We start from the raw sequence: 27,912 nt of genomic DNA on the forward strand, positions 1-27,912 counted from the left end.
CAAAGACAAAATAATAATTTTAATTCCATTTCAGAAAAAGCTGTCACATGAATTTGGATTAGAAAACATGACAATAAGAGGCTTGGTTTTTCTGGAAATGCAAGGAAGAGAAATAATCCTTAATAGGTTCAATGATAGTTTTCTGGATCTTCCCCTTGCATCAAAAGCTATATATCTTCTTCTCCCCAAAGCATGTTCTCCAAGAGCCAACTTACTCTCTTCATCTCCCTCTAGCCGGGACAGGCTAATTCCCCTCCACCCCCGCCCCTCTTCTTTCAGTCACACTGTGTGGGTGTTAAAGACCCTGGGCTCTGACCAATTAACAGAATTGTCCTTTAAGCCAGCAACCCACAGGCAGTGGCAACCCAAGCCCCACTCCCAGTCCCCAAGGCAGAGGCCACAGAGTGGCATTGTTTCCACTGTCTTAGGAAGAAGAAGCCAAAAGCTGACCCTCAGCACAAATCAAGGCCTAATATGGAGAGAGAATGAGTGCTCCCAGGCCCAGAGTAGGCTGCAAGCTGGGGGCAGGAAAAGGGAGTTTTTACAGTCATTCCATCTTTAGAAATAAGGGGAAAACTGGATCCTTTTCCACTACTCTGGTTCTATAAGGTACTCTTACTGCTGAGCTCCAAGGGGATCTGCAAGCACAAAAGGGTCTAAACAAATCAAGATAACTCTGCCATGGCCTAAGATAAGAGTAACAAACAGGAAGATGGGTCAATGCAATAACTGGTAGGAAGATGATGCTGGGAACGTCGGCTCTTCACATGGCTGCCAGCCCTACAGAGGACAACACGGTAAGAACCAAGACAACCACTCCAGACTGGTATAGCTGGGAAATCGTCAGGCCTTTTCCTAGGTCCCACATCTGTAGAAATAAGAAAAAAAAATTTTTTTTCAGCAATCAGGGTCCTGGTCACTCTCACAGCTCCTTTCTCAGAAAGAAACTCCACCTAGGAACAGGCAATTCCTCTCAGCATGATTCTAGAGAAAAGCTCTTCTCCCCTTATTCCTGACCTTCACTTTCCTCAAAACCCACAATACAGTAACGACCACCCACTTATCCCAATGACAGTAAAGGGATCCATCCTCAGCCCATAAGATCTTCCAGAATGAATAGATAAAAACTTTCCCTCGTGACAAAAAAACTGATCAGTGTTTCCCAAAGTGTGTTTCTCCAAAAACTAATTCCTCAGAATGTTAAAAGGCATTACATGGGGGAAAAAAGTTCTGTGGTCAAATTAATTTGGTCAAAGTTTAACTACAAGACTTCTCAAACAATTTATTAATGCACACTGTTAATCTCCAAAATAGATATAATATACATGATTTCCTAGGTATAGCCAACCACAGAATCCCCTTTGAGAAGGAACATTTGTCCATCAGAGGACTAGTATTTTTTTTTTTAATAAATTTATTTATTTATTTTTGGCTGCATTGGGTCTTCATTGCTGCGCACGGGCTTTTCTCTAGTTGCAGCAAGCGGGGGTTTCTCTTGTTGTGGAGCACGGCCTCTAGGCACGCGGGCGTCAGTAACTGTGGCACAAGGGCTCAGTAGTTGTGGCTCATGGGCTCTAGAGCGCAGGTTCAGTAGTTGTGGCGCTCGGGCTTAGTTGCTCTGCAGCATGTGGGATCTTCCCGGACCAGGGTTCGGACCTGTGTCTCCTGCATTGGCAGGCGGATTCTTAACCACCGCGCCACCAGGGAAGTCCAGGACCAATATTTTTAAAAAATACTTTTTGGGGTCTAGAACACTAATTCTCAATTTTGTTTTGACTGTCACCCACACCCCCAACTAAGCAATATCTTTTTAATTAGTACCCAGTGTGTGTGTGCGTATGTATGTGTGTGTCTGTGTGTGCGTATATATAAAATATATACTATATAAAAGTTCACGAAACAATAAGCAATATTTATCATTACCATGTGTGTTATATTCTATATGTTGTATTCTATTTAAATTTCTTTTTTTTGTTGGTAGCAACCCACTAAATTGATTTTCTACCCATTGAGTCAAAAAAACACAATTTAAAAAATACTGATCTAGACTCTCTTGTGCCCTAGGGACATTAACATATTGTACTCTAAAAGATCCCCTCGGGCAAAAGTAGAGTCTTCAGGTTTCATACTTTCCACATATGACTGTCTCAACACACACATATACCTATACCCTGAATGTAAAACTGAATAAATTAGGATTGCTTCAGAGAAAAATTAGAGAGCCCCCAAAATAATCAAGATGAGAAGATGCCCCTACCTCAGCTGCCAAAGAGCTTCTACCTAGATAAGATTAGGAGTCAAACAGATTCCACAAAAAGCTGTTTTGCTTATAAAGGCACAGTGTTTTACCAAAAAATCGAGACCTACTGGGTGGTGGTGATGGGGGAATATTCTCTAGCATACCAGAGACCTTGTCACTTCCTACTCTCTTAATATCAATTCCACCCTCCACTCCCCCACTAGATCTTCTGGCAAGGCAATTATCAAGCTCAGAGTGCAAGAACTATGGACTGTCACAGAGAACAGATAAAATCCTATCCCACACTCAGAGCCAGGACTTGCTAAAACAACAAACAAAAGCAGATTTAAGGGATTAAGAAAAGCCTTGACTGAGTTCTGACATTTTATAAAATCTCTTCCCCTTCCCTCCCCCCATACTGAGACAAAAGCAAATATATGGCAAGTCCCCGCCTGAGCAAGGATGCCAACAAAGGAAGCTGATCAGCTGATTCCATTGGAGAGCTTTGTTCTGTGGAATAAGAACTCATTAATGCAAATTGCCCTCCCTCTCCATCCCCTCCTCCTGAGGGAAGTAAAGTCATTTTGAATCAAACTGAACACTGCCCCAGGGAACAGCTGATAGATACACTTAATTTAGTAGATCATTTAGTCTCTCACTTTTCTGATTCCATTAAACTGTCTATTGGACCAGACTACAATTCAGAAAGTGCTTATCTCTAGGCTCTGATGTGGAAGTTATGAAAGGTCAAATTAAGGCAAGAGCATCCAACTGACAGATGGCTTAGGTTGAGAAATAATGGAAAACCAGAAAGAATGAAGCTGTAATTATCTTCCTGGGAAAGGAAGCAAGACTAGGGGTAGGGAGACCACAAAATACAAATCTTAAAGTGCTGTAGGAGAGATTCATCTCTGACCTGGGGCAGGTTTCATTAAGCTTTAATTCCTTAATAAAGAGAAGGAGACACCAGTTTGAACTGACCCCAAGGTCATGTAGGAGGCAACATGGTCAGATTTCAGGCTATCAAAAGATTCCTAAACTCAATATTGGGATCCTAGCACCCAGTTGCTTGTTAAAGTTGGCCCCATTCTCTCTAATAGTTCAAAACAAACAAAAAACAAAAGCAGTTAACACAATCCAATATCAAGATAATAAACGTCAGTATATTTGACTCCAGCCAGATTTGTCACTCTGTGTTGATAGGAAGTTTAGACTGAAAGCAGTAACTATTATTTGTCTGATAAATATGCCTTCTATGCCAGATGTATGGCCTGGCTTCATGGGTCTCTTTTAGTAACATCCCTCTTGAAACTAAAAGAGTTCACTGAGACCCTGCAAGTATCTTCCAGGCCTACGTCCAGTCTCAGCTACATCACCAGCTGGGCTACCTGGCAACGCACAGGGCATCTAGTTTAGCTTTCCCCAAGAGGCCCTTGAACAAAGGTCCAGCACAACTAACTTTAAGAACAGCACTAAACCCACACCAGGAAAGAGAAAATCCTTCCAGGCTCTCCATTCCTTTCACCCAGAAAATGCACAAGTCTACAATTAACTTACCAAGTGTCGGATCCCATTCCAGGTGTGATACGTGAGAGGGAAGACGAGTGCAAATTTGGCTGTGTGGATCAGCGCTGGCCCCAAACACAGGGACTTTACAAGTTCCAAATGAGACTCAAAGCTCCCAGGGACCAAGAGGGCTGACAAGCCAAAAAGAGAGACCCCTGAGGAGAAACAAAGTAAGCCCGTCACAGCTATACACCAGCTACAACCAATGTAACACATAAAACTGGGTTCTATGACAGCCCCTAGGACTTCACACAATTCTAAACCATTTTAAAATGGGGACGATTTAAACTAATGTTCACATTTGCAGTGAAAGATTCGCTACTTGGAATCTGACCCTAATCTCTTAAATTTGCCATATATTTTAGCATATTACTCCTTCTTTCAACATCTCTCTCTATAAAAACTTCACCCATCATTTTAGAAGCCACCTCTGGCTGCATCTGTATCATCATCTCAGTAAGAAAAAATAATAACAGTACATTCAGTCCAAGGAGAAGAATGAGAAAAATTTTTAAATCACTCAAATCTCTACCATACAAAAACTTAACTCAAAATGGATCAGAGACCTAAATGTAAGAACTAAAACCATAACACCAAGAAAACAAAGGAGTAAATCTTTATGACCTTGGATTAGCAGTGGTTTCTTAAATATGACACCAAACCAGAAGCAACAAAATAATAAACTGGACTTCATCAAAATTAAAAACTTTTGGGCACTGTCCATTTCTCCATCAGTCTGGAAGAATGCTAGTGCTGAGAATAACTACCATGGCTTCCAGCTCTTTGACGAAACCTCAGATGCGTCAGAATTTTATAGCATTCATAGGAGAAGCAAAGGCTGAAGGAAGACATGCTGTTCACACCCTAGGATGAGGCAGCCACATCAGAGTCTGGTCTCCTAGAGGTTAGTGTGGCTGAGTGGCCATTCCTGGGACTCAGTTATTAGACTGCTGTCACATTTGGTGCACAGATCAGAGCTGAGCCTGGTATCTGAGGCATATGTTTGGCTGTCGAGGTTTCGGAACTTCAGGTTTGCACTGAAATTCAGAGGACAATGGGGAGCTCCTGTGATCGTCTAGCTTCCTATCTATCCAGACTGTCAAAGATCCTTGAATGCTCTTGGGTCATATCTTCCTCCCAAACCTTCTCAAACTATCTCAGTTCCATGGTACCTCAGTGTTTTCAGGAATTTTTTTCATGATGCCCCTAAGCCAAAAGAAAAACCTAACAGTTCTGTTTATTAAGTAGTTAGAGTCAAACAACTTAAATATTTATGTCCTAATAATTTAGCAGCTATTTGAAAAAAATTATCCTTGTAAATGGAAAGAAAAAAATTTTATTCTTAAATAACCACAGTTACTAATATGTTGTTGGATATTGTACATCTCAAACCTCAGAAATTAAATTGGACATTGCCATCCTCACTTCCTGTTCCACACTGACCTTCACACAAGTCGGATTAGAGGATCAGACCTTCAGTGAGAGACCAGGCAAACCTACTGCTCAGGCAGTCAGCTTCGTTTCTAGAAAAGCCAAAGGACTTACAGATTTACAAAGTAATTAACAGAACTCTGAAATTATTGTTTTATTCTTTTGGGCTTTTTGTGAGATGGGACATGAATTATTGATTCTCAAATGTGATATGTCATATGTTAGGAATCCCAGTCATTCCAGACAGAGGCAGTGTAGAGAGAGTGAAAAGTGCACAAACTTTGGTTAAGACAGATCTGAGTTCAGTTCTGTCACTAACTAGCTACTATATCATCACTTCCTTCTCTGCTTATAATAATGCCTAGTTAGGACTGTGAGAATTAAATTAAATACATATATATAAAGTTCCTAATACAGGCCTGGTAGTGATTATTATTTACATTAATAGTTGGAATATTTAATCTTTTACCTCTCAGAAAATGTCTGATCATTTGTAGCTAAAAATCTCATTCTCAGCCCTTCCTACTCCATGTCTTGGTCCTTGAATTGTCAAGAGGGGATGACCTGGAAAAACTGATTGTCACCAGAAGAGAAAATGCTTCTCAGAAATGCTTTGTTTTCCCTCAATGCATGAATACTCCTGCCCGCCACGCGCCCCCCCACCCCACCCCACAAGGCTGCAGGGAAGCAGACAGGCAGAATATATGATGAGATTAGTTTGACAACACTTTAGTTAAGACAGCAATCAGGTACTGCCAACCTGAGTTTTAATCATCATTTGGACAGGTCCACCAAGTCCGTTTTAGATGTTTTCATTCTCTTTTGCAGTGACATCTGCAGAGGCTTGCTGGGAAGAAGTGTCTGAAGGAACTTATGATGGCTTCTGGAAGTGGCAATAGGACTTAACTGACAATCCGCACAGTTCTGTATGTAGCACTTAACTGCAGAGGAGCAGGCTGAAGTTGGTCCTGGCAGCCAAGTGAAAGCACCATTTAATTTTTCTTAGTGATTAGATGGGACAGCTTCAGTGGCTTTGTTTTCATAATTTAAATTGTTTGGCTGTTAGAGGAGTCCCTCCTCAGGCACTCAGATTCTAGGAGGAGAGGCTATTTCCTGCCTCCCAGTACACTAGACATCAGAGGATGATTTAGGAAATTTCATATTTAATTTCTTCTCATATACTTTTCATTTGTAAAAGGAAAGCTTTGGCCAAAATTGCTTCTGATTAACTTATTGATATTCCTTGTTTGAAGATGTGATACAATAAGAAATACGTATTTGGTCTTTTTCCCAGTTCCTGGCACACAGCTCCTAAAACCCTTGTAATCTCTGGAGTGAAAGGGAAGTTTTTTTGTATGCTAATGAGATAATTAGTAGCTGGGCGGGGGGGGGGGGGGGGGTTGAGGGGGGCGGGGGGGGGGCCGGGTGCGGGCCGCTAGACAGCTTCAGGATGGGGTCTAGCTGCCAAAAAGACCAAGGCATGATTTGAGGATTGGGACTTTTAGTCCCATACCTCCCCCTTCCCTTCCCTGTCCACCTCCCTCCCCCAACCCCACCACACCTGGGAGTGGCTGATGATTGAGCTAATCACCAATGGCCAATGATTTAATCAACCTTGCCTAGGCAATGAAGTCACCATAAAACCCCCTAAACTACAGGACTTGGACAGCTTCCAGGTCACTGAACACAAAGATGTGCTGGGAGAGTGGTGTGCCCAGAGAGGGCATGGAAGCTCCATACACACTCCCCTCTCTGCTCCCCAATACCTTGCCCTGTGTATCTCCTCCGTTTGGTTTTTTAAATAAAGGAGTTGAGGACTTCCCTGGTGGTGCAGTGGTTAAGAATCCACCTGCAATGCAGGGGACACGGGTTCGAGCCCTGGTCCAGGAAGATCCCATATGCCGCGGAGCAACTAAGCCCGTGCGCCACAACTACTGAGCCTGCGCTCCTACAGCCCGAGCTCCGCAACAAGAAAAGCCACCGTGATGAGAAGCACATGCACTGCAACAAAGAGTAGCTCCCACTCGCTGCAACTAGAGAAAGCCTGAGCGCAGCAACGAAGACCCAATGCAGCCAAAAAAAAAAAGTTCTGAAGCAAGTTTAAAAAATAAAATAAGATAAAGAAGTTGATCCTTTATTTTAAAAACCAGTATGACTTGGGACTTCCCTGGTGGTCCAGTGGTTAGGACTCCACACTTCCAATGCAGGGGGCACAGGTTCAATCCCTGGTCAGGGAACTAAGGTCCCACAAGCCACATGGCAAAAAAAAAAAAAAAGAAACAAAACAGTATGTCTAAATAAAGTGTCTTCCTGAGTTATGGTGAGCTCTTCTAGCAAATTATCAAACCTGAGGAAGGGGTCATGGGAACCCTGATTTACAGCTCGAATTTTATATATTTAATTTAATTCTCACAGTCCTACCTAGGCATTATTATAACCAGAAAAGGAAGTGATGATACAGTAGCTAGTTAGTGACAGAGTTGGAATTGAACTCAGATCTAACTCCAAAGTTTGTGCTCTTTTCTCTTTCTCTAAACTGCCTCAGTCGGGAATGACCAGGGTATAACATATCACATTTGAGAATCAATAACTCCGGTCCCATCTCATGAAAAGCCCAGACGAAAAAAACAGTCATTTCAGAGTTCCATTAGTTACTTTATATATCTATAAGTCCTTTGGCTTTTCTAGAAAAGAAACGACTGCCTGAGCAGTAGGTTTGCCTATGCAGTCAAGTGACCTTTCACTGAAGTTCTGATTCTCCAATCTAACCTGTTTTTAAAGACTATCCAAAACATTCAGGACCATTCTTCTACCCATTCAAGTTAATTGTACAATTTATTTATAGTTGTATTCCTCTAAAATATCTGTTGTTTGGCACTCATATTTTCTTTTTCGAATCTCATTCTTTTTATTGTTGTATGTTGCATCTTGATAACCCTTTCCCAGTCTCATTCACATTGCAGCTTCAGCTACCTGCCATTCTCAAGCAATTTACCTAATTTCACCTAGATTTTTATACTGTCTGTCACTATGAAAAATCACGAGTATTTTAATCCCTACAGAATCTAAGCAATGAAAGAGTGTTACTAGCCTTCTCTCTCCACCTTTTAAAGGACTGCTTGTAAAGGTCTTCCTCAATAAATTCTATATAAAGTCAAACTAGTGTCATCATGCTTTTTTAGTTCAACATGCTTTTTAGAATTTATATATTGGCCACAAAATCTCTATAGTCTGAATAAATACCTAATCATGGATTTGTCTAGGCCAAACAAGTGAGAACGTGAACCTTTTATGACTTCCCATGGTTTACGGGATCAAGTTCCAACTTCTCAGCACAGCAGTCAAAGTCCTTTACTGTCTGGCACACTTTCCAGCCTTATCTTTTCCAGAAGCCTTATGCTTCTCCCATAACACAACTCTTAAACAAGCAGATCTAGTTATCATTATCCAGGACTCTGGATGCTTTCCAAACCCTGTGCCTTTGCATAAGGTAGTCTGTCCATTGGAAAGTCCTCCTCTACCTCCTTTTCATGAATTCTCCTACTCATCCTTCTTTCAAGTTCTCCAATTCCTGCAGAGTTGTTCTCTCCTCTGGGATCTCATATCTCTATTAAAAAGTTATCACAGTGCATTCTAAATATTTATTTGTCTTACTCCTTAGACTCTTTCACCCTTGAGGGTAGAGGCTATTATTATCACTATCCAATTTCTAATGCATAACAGGAGATTAATTAGAAGTTAGAAGGAACGAACATATCTGAAATGACCACTATGAGCAAAGTGATTTACATGGTTGTACTCATTTAGTAAATAAAGATTTACTAAGCACCTACTGAGTGCTAGAGGATATGAAAGGTAAATAAGATAGATGCAGTTCCTACTCTATGAAGCGTTTACAGCCTAATAAAAGAGACAGATTTATAAAAACTAAGCAAATAAAATAATTACAAGTTATATAATAACCTAAGGAATGGTAACAAAGGAATAACATCGGATCTTAGATAGGAGTTCCTATCTTTACTTGCTTACCAACAAAACTAATCTAATTGTGAATAGCAGAGACTTAGTTTTGGGTAATTTCTCCAATGTCTCAGCAGCAGCTCCCTAAATACAGGATCCCTATATTTGAGCCACTAGTCCTGTTGATGACCACTTCAGTGAAAACATACTCTACGGAAGCCTAGGAGGGGGCCCAAAGGATATTATGAAAAACAAAAATATGTCCATGTCTCCAGCACTAGCCAGAGAAAACTTTTAAAATACAGCTGATCCTCTTATAAAGTACTTCCCTACTGTGGAAAGATCCATCAGACTCCAGAAACCTGACTATAATCTGTACATCCTACCTGTAATAAACCTTACTACCTGAAAAGGATGCACTAAGACCAGCATACGACTCACTCTGCAGCTGTATTTCATATTATATAAATAAATAAATAGACATTCTGATTTGTAACCAAGATTTTTTGAGATTGGAGAATGAGTTAATGTTTTTGCACCTGATCAATTCTAGGTGATGAAAACTGGGTGCTAAAACTGAGTTTCTGAAAGAATAAGGTTGATGATTAATCTTGGACTGTGTTTGGTCAGTCAGCCAGTCTATCTCCATTATATTTGTATATCTGTTCTCTGTAATGTCAATAAACATACTATCAGGACATGCTAGGGATGATTTAAAAATTGGCTAAGAAAAAATAAGAAAAAGAATTAAAAAAAGAAAAAAAATTGGCTAAGAACCTGAGCACTGTGTGAACTCATAATTAATTGTTAAAGAAATGAACAAACAATAAGCTTAAATGACTTATCATTTTCTCTAAATCAAGTTTCTGAGGAGGCGTTGCCAAGGAGGCATTGCCAAGAACCAAAGAAACAGAAAAGTTTTTCAAAGCAGTATGTGTGTGTGTTTGTGTGTTCACGTGTGCCTAAAAACACATATACATACCTGCACTCAAGGCAATACCAGTGCCACGGTGGCAAATGGACATCGCCATGGGAAGAGACCATCTGAAAAGAAACACAAAAAAGCAATTAAAAAAAGGAATAGATGACACCATAGTAGAGAGTCCGTCTTGGCAAAGAGAATATAAACCACTTCGGAAATAGGCAACCATTTATCACAAAACAAAAACAAACAGCTTTCACATTCCTGTGTTTCCACTCTCTAATTTGAAAATAAGAACAATGATTTATTTAAGGAGAAGCATTACTCCCTTTTCCAGATTGCATCACTAACAGAGCTGAGAAGAGGAATCAATTAAAACTCAAACTCCTCCTTTCATAAGAAGAAGGAACATGGGTCAAAAACATTAATTAAAGTTGCATACAGTTAGAAAATAAACACTAGATTACAACCACCTGGGTCCTTCCATTTCTCCAGTCATAAGACAGAAGTAGAAGAAAACCTGAGTTTTATTTATCCACTGTTTCATATAACATACAGTCATCCATGATCTTTCTTATTATATACCCCAAAATATCCAAATTGAGCATATCAGTCATTCCCTAATAAATTACCCATCCCAAATTTAAAATCCCATTTTGCTGGATTTAGTATATGTTCTTAATCCACAGTAGTTTTAAAATACTTTGTCATCAAACCACTTTTTAAAGCATGTTCTGGGACTTCCCTGGTGGCGCAGTGGTTAAGAATCCGCCTGCCAATGCAGGGGACACGGGTTCAATCCCTGGTCCAGGAAGATTCCCACATACCGCGGAGCAACTAAGCTCATGCGCCACAGCTACTGAGCCTGCGCTCTAGAGCCTGCAAGCCACAGCTACTGAAGCCCATGCACCCAGAGCCCGTGCTCCACAACAAGAGAAGCCACCACAATGAGAAGCCTGCGCACCACAACAAAGAGTAGTCCCCACTTGCCGCAGCTAGAGAAAGCCCGCGTGCAGCAATGAGGACCCAACACAGTCAAAAATAAATTAATTAATATCAATCAATCAATCAATCAATCAATCATGTTCTGATTTGTCTATCTGCCAAAGCATTTCCATGGAAGGACAACCAACACTGCTACATTCTGGACCTAGTGCTCATGCTCAAGAGGGAACTGGTTAGTGAAATGGAAAGAACAGGCATCTTTGGATAAAGTTAACATTCATCCTGGAAAGTCAGCTTAGATAGGGAATGCAGAGCATAATCAGACCACGTACTCCATACTCTAAAGGGAAGCAACTCAAGTAGGTTGAAAGGCCCGCAAAAGGAAATTCTATGTATTAAAAATGGTCACTGTAAGAAAGGAGTAATGTCTAAAGAAACCAAAAAAACTGGCTAGACACCACTCTGATTAACTCAGACTAACAAGATAAATATAAAAGGCAGAAGAAGAGCCTCATAACAAAGGACAAGCAGAGAACAATGGCATAATTTGATTAGAAGAATCAGGAGACTAAAACCCAGAATGAGCTGAGGCTTGCACAAATGTCAAGGACAACAACAAGGGGCTTTTAAAATTGTATTCAGGGAAAGACAGCCTCCTAACTGGGGTTGACAATTTTATGTTAATGGATGACAGAGTGCAAAGCAGATTGCTCAACTATTTTATTTGTCAAAGAGAATGATTATCAGACTGAAAAAGACAGAACAAATAATGATTTGAAAGAAAAAAAAAAAAGTGGGGAAATTATAAGACATTGCTTAGCATTCCAAGTGCACTTAGGGCTCCTGGCAAGATGAATTAAATCCCAAGAGCTAACACATGGAACATATGCACTGTTCTAGTAATCTTTTAGACATATTGAAATGGAAAATGGGAGTCAAATGTTACCCTAATTTAAAAAAAATGGTTAGGCTTCCCTGGTGGCGCAGTGATTAGGAATCCGCCTGCCAGTGCAGGGGACACGGGTTCGAGCCCTGGTCCGGGAAGATCCCACATGCCACGGAGCAACTAAGCCCATGTGCCACAACTACTGAAGCCCGTGCGCCTAGAGCTCGTGCTCTGCAACAAGAGAAGCCACCACAATGAGAAGCCCGTGCACCGCAACGAAGAGCAGCCCCCGCTCGCCGCAACTAGAGAAAGCCAGCACGCAGCAACGAAGACCCAATGCAGCCAAAAATTAATTAATTAATTAATTAATTTTTTAAAAAAAATTTTTTAAATGGTTAAAACCATAGCCTGGTTAGCCTAGTACTGAGTAGGTAAGGGAGATTTTATTTTCCAAACAACCATGATATTATTTCCAGTCTCACATGATCTTCCAGAATCTTGTCACTCCTCATCAGGCAAGTATTTATATTTAGCCCCTTGACTCTGGGCAGGACTTCATGACTGACTGCCTCAAGATATAGAATGCAGCAGAACTGACACTGCACGAGTTCCAAATCACTTGCCCTCCTTCTATCCCTCCATCCCTTCGTCCATCCCTCTCTTATGCAATATGGAAGCCCAAAATACCCTCAGCAGAGAGATCATGTAACAAGACCCATGTAGAGAGAAAAACGAAATCCCCTCTAAGAGCCAGAATCAACCCAAGACATGTGAGTAAACGGATCTTCAAATTATTTCAGTCCCAGCCTTGTGTTCTCTAGTTGAGGCCTCAGACATCATGGAGCAGAGACAGATCATCCCCACTATTTCCTTTCAAACATTAGATAAGAGTCAAGCACAGAAAATCAAGATTGTTTAAATTCACTTACAGAAAAGATGATCACTAGGAGCCAGTATGATTTCCCTTTGGAAAATTTTTTTTCAGGAAATACTGAGATCCTTTTGAACACAGATTATATCTTATTCATCTTTGTATTTCCAACTCCTAAAAAAGTACCAAGCACACTGTGAGCAATTAACAAATATCTACTGATTTGAAGTGTGTTAAATTTTTTTCCTTTTTTGACTGTTAGTAGAATGTTAATCAAGGAAAAGCTAGAGACATAAGATATATGATTTTCAGCAAGTGACCTAACATCACGCTGCAAACAATACCACCAAAAAAGTAAAAAGCAAAGAAGATATATAAATGGCCAGTAAGTATATGAAAAGATGCTCAGCATCACTAATCATTAGAGAAATGCAAATCAAAACCGTAATGAAATACCTCTTCACATCCATTAGGATGGCTATTATTAAAACAACAACAACAAAAACAGCAAATCACAAATGTTGGCAAGGATGTGGAGAAATTGGAACCCTTGTGCACTGCTGGTGGAAATGTAAACAGTGCAGCCCTTGTGGAAAACAGTATGTTGCTTCCTCAAAAAATTAAATATAGGGACTTCGCTGGTGGCGCAGTGGTTAAGAATCTGCCTGCCAATGCAGGCAACACAGGTTTGAGCCCTGGTCTGGGAAGATCCCACATGCTGCAGAGCAACTAAGCCTATGCGCCACAACTACTGAGCCTGTGCTCTAGAGCCCGCAAGCCACAACTACTGAAGCCCATGCACCTAGAGCCCATGCTCCGCAACAAGAGAAGCCACCACAATGAGAAACTACGCACCGCAACGAAGAGTAGCCCCCGCTCGCCTCAACTAGAGAAAGCCCGCGCACAGCAAAGGAGACCCAACGCAGCCAAAAATAAAGAAATAAAATTAATTTATATTAAAAAAAATTAAATATAGAATTACCATATGATCTGGCAATTCCACTTCGAGGATATACCCAAAAGAATTGAAATCAGAGATTCAAAGGGATATTTGTACACCCATGTTCATAGCAGCATTATTCACAAGAGCCAAAAGATAGAAACAACACAAAAATCCATGGACGAATTAATGGATAAGCAAAATGTGGTATATACGTAAAATGGGATATTATTCAGCTTTAAAAAGGAATGGAATTTTGACACATTCTTCAACATGGATGAACCCTGAAGACATTATGCCAGATGAAATAAGCCAGATACAAAAGGACAAACATTATATGATTCTACCTTATGAGGTACCTAGAGTAGTCAAATTTATAGAGACAGAAACTTGAATGGTGGTTGCCAGGGGCTGGGGGCAGAGGGGAATGGAATTATTGTATAGTTTCAGCTTCGGAAGATGAGAGGATTCTGGAGATGAATAGTGGTGATGGTTGTACAGCAATGTGAATGTACTTAATGCCACTGAACTATACACTTAAAAATGGCTAAACTGGCAAATTTTATGTTATATACATTTTACCACAACTTAAAACAAGTAAAAAGACAACCCAACCTAAAAATGAGCATAGGACTTGAAGATACATTTCTCCAAAGAAGATATACAAATGGCCAATAAACACATAAAAAGATACTCAACGTCAATAAAGGTTGTCAGAAAAAAAATGGACTTAGATCTATCTTATATGGTTCAAGGTAGAACGAGAACCACTGTACAGAAGATATAAGTTGTAGTAAGTTCAATAAAATGAGGGTCTTTCTGATAATAAGAGAAATTCCCAAATTGGAAAAGGGTGGTAGTGAGTTCCTTGTCTCTGGAGGTGTGCAAGCATAGGTAGACATCCATTTATGAAAATACTGCAGAGGAAATTCACTCATTAGGTACAATAGTGGCTTTTAAACTTTTTTTATTATTATTATTTTTTGAGCAGCACCCTTTCTTCAAATGCAAAATCCTTAAAGTCAAGTTGCTTTGGTTATCCAGGACTAAGGGCCTACAGTGCAATCTGCATGTTGGCCAGCCCCACACAACTATCCACAGAAGCTTAATGGAATATCCAAAGCCCCAAGTAGCACTCTTAAAACCAATGAGGTTGAAGATTAAACTAAAATTTAAGAACGTTTCTAACTCTTAAGTTTTTAAACTATTTTTCTAACATCCTTTAGAATGACTTGTTTTCCTAATAACATAATCCCTATACACACTTTTACTTTGATAAACTGACTTAATTTATTACGAGATAAAGAGGGGGCTTCCCTGGTGGCGCAGTGGTTGAGAATCTGCCTGCTAATGCAGGGGACACGGGTTCGATCCCTGGTCTGGGAAGATCCCACATGCCACGGAGCAACTAGGCCCATGAGCCACAACTACTGAGCCTGCGCGTCTGGAGCCTGTGCTCCGCAACAAGAGAGGCCACGATAGTGAGAGGCCCGCGCACCGCGATGAAGAGTGGCCCCCGCTTGCCGCAACTAGAGAAAGCCCTCGCACAGAAACGAAGACCCAACACAGCCATAAATAAATAAATAAATAATAAATAAATTTATAAAAAAAGAAATGCACAAAAGAATAAAAAAAAGGAAAACAAATAAAAGCTCTGACATCACTAATTTAAAAAAAAAAAAAAAAGAGATAAAGAGTACTTCAGGGACTTCCCTGGTGGCACAGTGGTTAAGAATCCGCCTGCCAATGCAGGCGACACGGGTTTGAGCCCTGGTCCCGGAAGATCCCACATGCTGCAGTGCAATTAAGCCCATGCGCCACAACTACTGAGCCTGCGCTCTAGAGCCCATGAGCCACAACTACTGAAGCCCGCACGCCTAGAGCCCGTGCTCTGCACGGGCCTTGCTCACCACAACTAGAGAAAGCCTGCGTGCAGCAACAAAGCCCCAACGCAGCCAAAAATAGATAAATAAATAATTTATTTTTTTTAAAAATTTAAAAAAAAAGAGTACTTCAGAAAGGGCTAACTTAACCATATACTTCCATGCCACCTCCAAAAATCTATAAAAGTTAGCAACAGAAAATATATGATTCCAGGTATCTCAGACATCTTTCCCAGACATTTCACCTTGGAAACAGCTCTGTTTCCTGCTATTTTTTTTTCCCATAAATATGTCTAGAGTTTCATAACCAGAAGAGCAAACAAGGTAGTTTAAGTCTCATCTCATCAGCTTATTACTGTTTGTTATATGACCTGTGAAAAAAGGCCAGGGCTTTAAATATAGACTCAAAATAATTTGAGAAGTTCTTCATCATTATAATCCTCCCCCACATCTTTCATCTCTTAAAAAAAAGTTTTACCATAAAGTAGCAAGGATTGAGATCACTTATTAATCTTCTGTTTTAGCATAATGTCCAATTCCTACTGTTCAATCAGAATTATTTCTGGAATCTGGCTTGGAAAAAATCTGAAGGGTTGTGGTATTTGTGGAGGTGGTTAAAAAATGACCAGCCTCCCTGGCAGGAACCCAAGTAAAGACGGTAGCTGAGCTCAAGATGATTTGCTGAGTTAGCTAGAAAGGAGCAGATCTATAGGGGTTTTTTGGGAAGACACCAGCATAACAGCCATCAATGCTACTTCTGAAGACAACAAATTAACAGAAATAGATGTACGTATGCGTATGTATATACTCACATATACACATGTACATGTGTGTATTCATACATATATCTCATAGCTCTATCTACTGAAACAGCCTAGAAGCAATGATATCCTGGTAGCAATGAGCACATCTAGCACCCAGACCTTGATTTCACAGGAGCCATCTTGAAAGAACTCCCACTAGCTAAGGCTGGGACAATCTGAACAACAAAATAAATCAGAGTAACAGTGTAACTCTTTGGGCAAAATAGGAATTGTGCAATAATAGGAAAAAATATATATATACATATTTTTTAATTAATTAATTAATTAATTTTTGGCTGCGTTGGGTCCTCGGTGCTGCTCACAGGCTTTCTCCAGTCGTGGTGAGCGGGGGCTACTCTTCGTTGTGGTGCACAGGCTTCTCATTGCAGTGGCTTCTCTTGTTGCGGAGCAAGGACTCTAGGAGCGCGGCCTTCAGTAGTTGTGGCTCATGGGCTCTACAGCGCAGGCTCAGTAGTCGTGGCTAATGGGCTTAGTTGCTCCGCAGCACGTGGGATCTTGCCGGACCAGGGCTCGAACCCGTGTCCCCTGCATTGGCAGGCACCACCAAGGAAGTCTATATATATATATATATATATATATATATCTGTTCCTAGTTTCTGACACAGCGCTCCTAAAACCCTTATTAATCTCCTGAGTGATAGGGGTGCTAGGAGTATCTTTTTATTTGGTCTTTGACTCTGGTTCCTCACACACAGTTCCTAAATCCCTTGGAATTTCCTGGGTGCTAAGAGCGATCTTTGTTCTAATGAGGTGACTCTGGATGGGGGTTGGTCCCCAGAAAGACCAAACCATGACCAGAAGTTTGGAACTTTCAGCCCCACCCCCACCTCCTTCCGGGGAAGGAAGGGCTAGAGATTAAGTTAATAATTGATCATGCCTACGTGTTGAAGCCTCCATAAAAATCCCCAAAGTACAGGGTTTGGGAAGTTTTCAGGCTGGTAAATACATCCACGAGAGGAAGGTAGTACACCACAACTCCATGGGGACAGAAGCTCCTGTGCTCAGGATCCTTCCAGACATAGAACTACCTAAAAGGGCACCTGGTTATTCATCTGTATCATTTGTAATATCCTTTATAATAAACTAGTAAATTTAAGTAAATGTTTCTGAGTTCTTTGAGCCATTCTAACAAATTATTGAATCCACAGAGGGTGTTGTGAAAACTCTGGATTTATAGTTGATTAGTTAGAAGTACAGGTGACAACCTGGGACTTGCAATTGGCATCCGAAGTGGCAGGCAGTCTTGTGGGACTGAGCCTCTAACCTGGGGGGTCTGTGCTAACTCCAAGTAGTCAGTGTCATAACTGAATTGTCGGACACCCAGTTGGTGTCTGGAGAGTTGAAAAATTGGTTGATGTGGGAAAACCCGTACACATTTGGTATCAGAAGTATTGAGAGTAGAGAGGAAACATTAGTGTCTTTCCTTTAGTTGATGTCATAAGAGTAGAGGAGAAGAGTTTTTCCTGTTAGAAATCCTGCAGAAAGGAAGAGAGAGAGAGAGAGAGAGAGAAAGCAAGCAAGCAAGCAAGCTTTACCCTATAGTAATAAACAAGGTATGATGGAATTAGAAAAATCACAATTTGGCAACCATCACAGTAATAACTGATTCAGACAACTACCATCGAAAGATGCTAATGGGTAAACATCTGACGAGAAATAGAATATTATAATCTCAGAGTACCACCCCACAAAATAAGAATTAATAAATACATCTTTATTCATTAACTTTATAGTGGAGAAACCTGGCAGACACACCTTAACCAGTGATAAAAAGTTACATCACCAACCAGGGACTTCCTTGGTGGTCCAGTGGTAAAAAATCCACCTTACAATGCAGGGGACGCAGGTTCGATCCCTGGTCAGGGAACTAAGATCCCACATGCCACTGGGCAACTAAGCCTGTGCACCACAACTACTGAGCTCGAGTGCCTCAACTAGAGCCTGTGTGCCACAAACTACAGAGCCCATGTGCTTTGGAACCCATGCGTCACAACTACAGAGCCCGTGCACCCTGGAGCCTGTGCGCCACAACTAGAGAAAAGAAAACTCGCACGCCACAACTAGAGAAGAGAAAACTCGCACGCCACAACTAGAGAGAAGCCCATGCACCACAACGAAGATCCCACATGCTGCAACTAAAACCCGATGCAGCCAAAGATAAATAAATTAAATAAATAAATAATAAATAAATAAATCTTTAAAAAAAAAGTTACATCACTACCAATGGGATAAATCATCATCATGTGTCACCCTCTGATAGGATGCACTAAGAAGAACATGGCATCACTTCAGAGGTATTCCTGCCAAAAATGCATAAACACAAGAAAACATCAGATAAACCCCAAACTGGGAAACATCCTAAAAATGTCAAGATCATAAAAGATACAGAAAGGCTAAAAAATTGTTCCATACTGAAGGAGATTAAAGAGACAACTAAATGTAATACATGATCGTGAGTTGGCTCTTGGATCTATAAAGGACATTATTGGGACAACTGGCAAAATCTGAATGGGATCTGAGGATTAGATGGTAACACTGGATCAATGTTAATTTTGACTGTGATGGTTGTAGTATGCAGAGTTTCCTTGAATTTAGGAAACATACACTCAAGTATTAAGGGATTGTGGTAGGCAGAAAGATGTCCACATTCTAATCCCTGAAACCTGTGAGTATTTACCTTAAATGGCAAAGGGGAATTAAGGTTGCAGGTGAAATTAAGGTTGCTATAAGCTCACCTTAAGATAAGGAGACTATCTTGGATTAGCTGGATGGGCCCAATATAATCCTTTTAAAGTCCTTAAAAGTGGAAGGGTCTGGCAGAAGTAGGGAGTTAGAGAAGAAATGTGACAATGAAGCAGGTTCAAAGTGACAGGATGGGAGAACTTGACCCACCACTGCTGGTTTTGAAGATGGAGGAAGACCACAAACCAAAGAATTCAGAACAGCTTTCAGAAACTGGAAAAGGCAAGGAAACAGATTCTCCCCTAGAGCCTCCAGAAACTAATGCAGCCCTGCTAACACCTTAATTTTAGCCCTGTAAGACATGAGCCAGAGTTTGACCTACAGGACTGTAAGATAATAAATGTGCTGTTTTAAGCCACCAAGTTTGTAGTAACTTGTGACAGCAGCAATAGAAACCTAATACAGGAATAATAGGGTATCATCAACACTGCACTTGTTCTTAAATCATTCAGACATGTTTTAACACATTGGGAATCTGCATAAAGGTATAGAGGAACACAGTGCACTACTTCCGCAACATTTATGTAAATTTGAAATTGTTTCAAAATAAATTTTTTTAATTAATAGTAATTACATTTTGACTTACCAGAATTTTCCAAATAGTAGTTTTGCAGGCTAGATTACCCTTCTAAGGCCAGAAGAGAGAATTTAGTCATCTTGTTATAAAAAAAAGCCTAAGGGAAATAATCAGGGAGGCTATGGGGCAACCTCCAGAACTTTTATCCACTACTACTAAATCCCCTGGTTCCAGAGCCCTTACCTGTAGATAGTGACATGGGGAGACAAAGGACGGTTTGAACCAGTGTTCTTATTCCAGAACCTCTCCATCTCTTCTTTGGCTGTGGTTCCCAAAGGGACAGCACTAAAATAAAACCAAAAGGTTTTAAAATGATTAAAAGTAAACTTGGTTTAAATTTTCACATAACAAAAAGTTAAAATATAAAAAGGTAAGCTGGTCTAGATGAACCTATGTATTAGGAAAACATGGTTTGTCCACTCACCTTATCTTTCTGCCAAGTTTGACTCAGTTATTAATAACCTCAATCACCCAATGAGGTCATATCAGAGGATAACTCTTCTTTCCAATCCCCCAACACACAGGTCCAGTAATGGAGGTTAAACTTCTTTCTTGTTGGGCAGCAGGGCAAATATAATATTTCAAAACCATTTACATAAATGGATTATCCTTTCCCCAGGCCATGGGTGATATCTCATACATTACCACCTGCTCTCATCTGGCTCTTCAAGACTCCTTTGTAGGTTCTCAAAAATCAAGAACTGGATTCAGCTCAGTACCTCTGAATAGCTTCTTGGTTTTCCTTGTCACTGGGCTAGGCTGAAGCCAACTGTTTTTTTCTTTTTCTTTTCTTTTTCCTTTTTTTTTGGCCACACTGTGGGGCATATGGGATCTTAGTTCCCCTACCAGGATCGAACCTGCGCCCCCTGCAGTGGAAGTGCAGAGTCTTAACCACTGGACTGCCAGGGAAGTCCCTGAAGCCAACTGTTAAACAGCTGTGTTCAACACTTTAACTTACTATGTGCCTATATTAAACATGATCTATCCCCCTCAAGAAAATATTTCCCCATATATTACTTATTAATTGCAAAAGTTAAAAACAGTAACTCCATACTGGGAAAAAATTTAGCAGACATTTCTGTATTCAAATGATCAAAGTTAAAATCACTAATGGGACAAATGACATCATATGCCCCTGATGTGATGTACTGAGAATACAACATCATTTATGTATTACTCTTGCCAAAAATGGATAACCTGAATCTAGTCATTAGAAAACAATCAGACAAACCTAACTTAAGAGACACTCTACAAAATAACTGACCTGTATTCTTCAAAAATGTCAATGTCATAAAAGACACAGGAAGGCTAAGAAATAGTTCCAGGTTAAAGGATACTACAGAAATATGACAACTAAATATAATATGTGAGCCTAATTAGATCTTGGATGGGGGACAGGTGGACTGTATTTCTATAAAGTACATTATTTGGGACAAATGGAAAATCTGAAAAACAACTGTATATCAGATAAGATTACATCAATGTTAAATTTGCCGAATTTGATAATTGCATTTGTATAATTATACTGTGTTTTATAAGATAATGCTGTTGTTCTTAGGAGAAGTATTTTTTTTTTTTGCCGCATCACATGGCATGTGGGATCTTAGTTCCCCGACCAGGAATACAACTGGTGCCCCCTGCAGTGGAAGCTCGGAGTCCCAACCACTGGACCGCCAGGGAATTCCCTTAGGAGAAGTATTTAGAAGTAAAAGGTCATGATGTCTGCAACTTAATCTCAAAGAATTCAGAGAAAATAATCACAATAATTAAATTGTGCCGAACCACACTAAATTGTCACTACTAGGCCAGTTTTGACCCACAAAAATGGCAATTTCATATAGCACAACCTAAAATATATAGAGTGATAGGTAAACACAGCAAAATGTTAACAACTGATGAATGTAGGTGAAAGGTATACAGAACCTCCTTGTACTATTCTTCCAACTTTTCTGAAAGTACCAATTATCAAAATATTTCTATCTCTCTTTTTTTTTTTTTTCCGGCAGTACCACACAGCTTGCGGGACCTCAGTTCCCCGACCAGGGATTGAGCCCGGGCCGTGGCAGTGAAAGCACTGAATCCTAACCACTAGACCACTAGGGAACTCCCTGGAAGTACAAAATATTTCTAAAATTAAACGTTAAAAAAGAAAAGAACCATAAAGAGACAACTGTTGAAGTCAATAGACTAGAAATGAATATAGCAGAAAGAAACAGATATAAAGACTAAGGCCTGGGAGCTGCCCAAAATGCAAATCAATAAAGTTAGATATAGCAGAAAAGCTTAAAGTGAGGAAAATTAAGAAAAAAACAAAGATATATTCTTATCCTTCCTTCTTCTACTACCAGATGAGAAAGATAGGGACCACAATCACTAAATTTTCAGCCAACCATCTACAATTACCTGCTTTCGTACATATCCCCAAAATATCAGTCAACAACCTACTGCTTTTCCCTGATGAAAAAAAGGTTAATAATAATCTCCATATTTAGCAACTTACCTTCTGATACAGAGCAGAGGACTAAGGTGGGCACGGAGGCAATGATGGCCAACACGTCTGAAAGATAAGAGAACCAACAGTCAATACACATTTAGAGACCTACTTCAGTATATCAACTTCTCTATTTTTTACTGTATTAGACTTGGGGTGGAGGGGAAAATTAGGAATAAGATGAAAACAATGACAGTATCAGGATCTTTGAGATTTTTTCTAGTTGGAAAGCTACAACTTTAAATAACTTGAGAATAACCACAAATATTACTCACAAATGCAAAATAAGATTTTAGCTGAACACAAATAATACAAGGTAAAAGAATAATCAGAGTTGGTAATGTTCAACAAAGAAATACAGAAAGCAAATTTTTTCAGGCTAGATGTTAAAGGAGGTGATGGTTAAAAGACAGGGGTTTAAAAAAAAGAGAGGGGGACTTCCCTGGCAGTTCAGTGGTTAGGACTGCTCGCTTGCACTGCAGGGGGCAAGGGTTCGATCCCTGGTCGGGGAACTAAGATCCTGCATGCCACAAGGCATGGCCAAAAATAAAATAAAATAAAAAATAAAATAAAATTTAAAAAGGGGGTTGGGTACAGAATAAGCCAGTGGCAACACCAAGTACTATACAACTTAGCCAAAGCAGACACCTGATGCAAATGGATGAATTTAAAAGGTTTAAAGAACAAGGGGTTTGAGGAGGCAGGGTCCCAAGTATTAAGCTGTCATTTTAGGAACTACCAACAAGTTCCAGACAACCTGGATGAACTTTACATGAAAAAGGCTGTCGGGCTTCCCTGGTGGCGCAGTGGTTGAGAATCTGCCTGCTAATGCAGGCGACACAGGTTCGAGCCCTGGTCTGGGAAGATCCCACATGCCGCGAAGCAACTAGGCCCGTGAGCCACAACTACTGAGCCTGCACGTCTGGAGCCTGTGCTCCGCAACAAGAGAGGCCACGATAGTGAGAGGCCCGCGCACCGCGATGAAGAGTGGCCCCCGCTTGCCGCAACTAGAGGAAGCCCTCGCACAGAAACGAAGACCCAACACAGCCAAAAATAAATAAATTAATTAATTAATTAAAAAAAAAAACTTAAAAAAAAAAGGCTGTCATATAATAGTGCCAAAAATATGAGAATGTAGATTTCTTTACTATCCACATGAAAAGGTACTTGAAGAAGGTAACACAAGTTTTCTACTAAAAAGTTACTATTTTTGAAATGTATATATCAATACCGGAACTGCTTTTCAAGTCTGAGACTAAAATGTACCCAGGCATTCTATCTAAAGAGAATTTAACTGATCCAGCGTTTACATGGTATTATGAAAAACACATGATCACTACACCCCTTTAACTCACGTTATATCGAATCTTTCCAAAGGTATTTGAGAAAGTTTTCAGAGTGAAGCTCTTGGACCAAATACATTGAGATTCTACAAAAGTTTATTGTATATACACTATGTGCAAGGCACTGTGGGGATACAAGATCACATTAAGATCCAATGATCTTCTAAAAAAGCTCATGATGTCCCTCATACCATTGATATTAGATGCATAAACATTTCAAGAACCTTACACTCTACACTAGAACACTAGAAGAGCCCACTATTTGAAGGAAAAATAATCCAACCAACACTTCCTTCAGCTCTTCCCTCTTTCCAGCTTTGGAGGCAAGAGGTGAATACAGACATTGTGTACCCAAGACTCCCAGAAAGAAAGAAGTGGGAACAAATCTCTTTAAATCAATTGAAGTAATTGTGACTCTGAAGTTGCAGGGCATGCATTCCTCACACCAGGCTACATCCAGTCACTCAGCTACCCAGCAAGAGTTTGCAGATGTGGGCTGGAATCTACAGCACTCTCTGTCTAGTGCTATTGTCTCCCAGACAAATACCAATGTAATCTTTCCACAAGGCCCTAACAGAAACTAGTTGCACAACTGCATAACCTTATTTGAAATATGACAAGAGTAGATATCTAATCTATCCTTGCCTTTCATGTGAAACCAGGAACCCTGAAAAGATTTCTTTTTCCACCCAGGAAGAGTGCTTTATATGTTATAGCTAGAAAGTAATAGTACTTTCTTTGTTTTATTTTTAATTAACAAGCCAGAACTTATTTCTAGTTAGTGCCTGTCCCTTTCTAAATGCATTATACATGTCTCCCCCAAAATGTAATCATGGCTCAAATTGTTTTTGAAACTCTTCTCTGTACTGAGGCAACAACAGTAATGTAAAAAGAACACTGGACAAAGTAAAAAAGCCAGACTGGAGGTCTAGATCTGCATAAGTCGTGTAACTTAGTGAGTCACTGAGCTTCAGCTTTTTCATTTATAAAATAGGATTGATAATACCTACATTATTGGTTGTTGGGAGGACTGCATGAGAAAATGTATAGGAAAGCACTCTCTAAACTGCAATATACCACATATATGTAATTTAGTATTATTTCACTGGTCTCCCAAAGGTCTTTAGAATTCACATCACATTCTTTTTAAAACTCTTCACAGTGTAAAAATATTCATCTGCTGAAAATGGATTTGACTTTTGGAAAAAACCAAAAGTTATTCAAAGCCAAGTCTATGTGATCAAATTGAATAAGATCCATTTTTGGTCCAAAACAAGATGTGACTATAATATAATGAGTTTCTCTGTATGCCCTCTAAACTTGATCTGATGGCATGTCAAAATTTAGTTTCATAAATGTCTGCGGTAACAGCAACATTGAAATATTTATATAACCTTGAAGGACACAATGAAGAGCAATCATTTATATACAAAATTTCTGATTAATTGTATGAGCACCCAACTAACTCCAAAGATACAATGTAAGTCATTCTTGATTTCTTTTCTCTTACATCCCCCCATATATATGCAAGGCATCACCCAATCCTACCAATACTATCTAGGAAACTTCAGTCCATTGTTTTAGTATGTATTCTCTTCATTTCTCACTAGGAGGACTATAACAGGAGCTCCTGAATTGATCTCCTAGCACCAATCTCTTCCCTATCATTCAATATTACCAGAGTTAAATTACTGAAAAATAAAGCTGACTTCATCAATCATCTGCCTAAAAGTCTTTAACAGTTCCCCACTACTTATAAGGTTCACACTGCAGTCAAACAAGGCCCTTCTCAACATGACCTAATCCAATTCTCCAGAGCTATTCTCCCACAAGTCCCCTTCAGCCCTCTATACTTCTACCACAATGAATGTTACGTTACCCCCAAACAGAGCATAGTTTCTTTTGACCACATGCCTTTGCTCAGACTATTCTCTGAGTGGACCTCCCTCACAGCCTGATAAACTCATCCTTCAAGATCCAACAACTCCCAAATGGCAACTTCACCACTCCTTTAGCCTTACCTGCTGCACCTGTCATGCTCCCACATCACTTGTTCATATCTCTAAATCAACATTATGTTGCTTATTAATTAATCCATTTATCTCCTTTGCTAAAATTGAGCTCCTCAAGAATAGAACTGGAATACTTTGTATCTATAGCACCTATAATAATATGACAGAAGAGGCTCAAAAAAATGATTTGTGAATTAGTATGCTTATTTTAAAAAGCAGTCTTAAGAATTTAGACTTTAAATAAATTAAACCTTGTTTTTGGAGGCGCTTCACATGTAGCATTTAATATGATGAGCAACGTTCGGAGGGTTAATGACTTGGTGGCTTTGTGCTTAAGCTGCATGAACATTACTAGATAGAAGCCTAGCTGTTCTTAGCTTAGTTCTCTATCTCGGTCTTGGCTTTGGCAAGTCATTCCCTGACTGACTGCCAATGGAGTTTGTGCTACTTAGCTGGTTATTCCTCCCTAGCTAGTCCATGAACTTTAGGGAGTATACAAAATATAGAGCACTATTCAAAAGCCATGACATACAATACTGTGGTAACTAATAATTTTTAGTTAACCAAGCATTAGAAATGTTTAGCCAATATTTCTCTTAAGTGAGTTCAAGTTATCACTATTTTCATTCACAAATGAAGAAACCACAATCATGCAATCAATGACCTTGACTTGTCCAAAATAAATGGAATTAGTGACACTACTAGAACTAGAAACTAGCTCCTAGAGTTTAAGGTGCCCTTTCCATAAGAGTTTTGTACTACCACTAATGAATCCTAGTGATGACAGCCTTACACAGCTCAAAATGATACAGATTGGACATATTCAATGTGTTCAGTGATTCTGGGTTTCTAAGCGCTAATCATGAAACTCCTAAAATGAACTGTTTAGACCCAATATGATCATTACAAGCTAAACGTTAATTCCACCAAAAAGCCTGTGACATCTTCTAAAATATGATATATCAAAGAATTCAAAAGCATTCAATTATGGTCAAACTACTTGTAATAAAGCAGGCAATCTGGCAAGACTAGCCCTGACACGCTTTAGAAAAAAGACACAATTGGAAATAAGAGTCAGGGAGAAAAACGAAGGATTAAGATAAACCATTCCTGATCTCAGTTCCAAGAGGAATCATTTTGTCACAGAGAGAAACTAAATAAAGTCCGTCTATTTTTATACTGGGTGATTGAAGTGGAAAGAGAAATGAGAAGACATTTGGGGAAATCAGGAATTAAATCTCAACTGCATTAAAACTAACTTTCCATAACAAATAGTTTCCAAAAATAGTGCTGGCACGAAACTACGCTGGGATTTGTATGAAGAGCGTCTAAAATTGCTATGGCTAGAAAGGCTCTGAGCAGAGAACGAGGCCTTGTAGACAGTGGACAGTTCAGAATGGAAGACAATCTGGGATATTTCTCTGGACAAGGAGTTGACACTACAGAGAAAACCTGGGGCATCTACTCCCCTCACCCACCAAGTAAAAAAATAAACTAAAATTGAAGTTCCTGGCTGCTCTGGGGCAGCAGAGCGACCACTATCGGCGCTATTGCTAATCGTCACCCCGATAGGGGTCTAGGCCTCCTGCACTCTCTGCCAGGGGCCCGTTAGGAACTGGGACAGTGCCCACTCAGTGCCAGCAGCTGGTGTTTGCAGGAGTAAAACGCAAAGGTAAAGTACACCAAGGTCCTTCTCCTCGAGGCCCAAGCCCCAAATAAGAGAAGTTAGACCTACTTATTTTCTTGGAGCTCGGCTCTCGCTGCAGCCCTGAAAGCAATCTGGGGAAGAACTATTTTAGAAATAGGGAAAAACTATTTTAGAAGTGGGAAAGCAGAAGCGGCGAGAGCCCCGCGACCCATCCGCAAGGAGTAAGGAAAAGATACTCGGCCAGGGACCCCGAAGCCCTACAGGGTGCACAGGAGACGCCAGGGGAGGGGAAGGGTCTCTACGTTTCCGAAGCGCGTGGCCTCCATCCACAGGTCCTTTCCCTGCCGAGGCACGGGGTAAACAGCTGTTAGCAAGACGTGAGGGGCCAGTGCAGCTCTCCCAAGAGCCGCCGGCACCGACTCCCACCCCACACTAAAGTCACCTCAACAAAAGCGCAGCCATCTTGGGTTCCGGCCTGGACGGAAGTGACGCCGATGGCCCCACCACCGCTGGGCGAGGGGAGGGGGGGGCGGGGCTTCTGTCACGTGACGACACCAGCTCTTTCAGAGGATTGGGAGCGTCTCCGCCTCAGCCCTAGTTCCGACTCTTCGCAGATTTTCTGTGCGCAGTTA

General features: G+C 40.3%; 1 protein-coding gene across 3 annotated transcripts; it reads right to left on the minus strand.

The window, feature by feature from the left end:
- On the minus strand, positions 1 to 27,776 carry SDHC (succinate dehydrogenase complex subunit C). Of its 3 annotated transcripts, XM_061183185.1 has the most exons (6): positions 27,723 to 27,776; positions 22,287 to 22,343; positions 19,970 to 20,071; positions 10,179 to 10,240; positions 3,797 to 3,960; positions 1 to 868 (listed from the first exon to the last, which is right to left on the minus strand). In XM_061183185.1, exons 1-6 carry the CDS (start codon positions 27,740 to 27,742, stop codon positions 764 to 766), a joined length of 510 nt encoding a protein of 169 aa, XP_061039168.1. In that variant the 5' UTR covers positions 27,743 to 27,776; the 3' UTR covers positions 1 to 763. The 3 variants fall into 3 exon arrangements, with proteins under 3 accessions (XP_061039168.1, XP_061039167.1, XP_061039166.1); XM_061183184.1 differs by lacking the exon at positions 3,797 to 3,960 and having other exon boundaries at positions 2 to 868; XM_061183183.1 differs by lacking the exons at positions 3,797 to 3,960; positions 27,723 to 27,776 and adding an exon at positions 27,542 to 27,713 and having other exon boundaries at positions 3 to 868.
- Between the last annotated feature and the right edge of the window lie 136 nt (positions 27,777 to 27,912).

Source organism: Eubalaena glacialis, chromosome 3, assembly GCF_028564815.1.
Source record: "Eubalaena glacialis isolate mEubGla1 chromosome 3, mEubGla1.1.hap2.+ XY, whole genome shotgun sequence".
NCBI classification, from domain to species: domain Eukaryota; kingdom Metazoa; phylum Chordata; class Mammalia; order Artiodactyla; family Balaenidae; genus Eubalaena; species Eubalaena glacialis.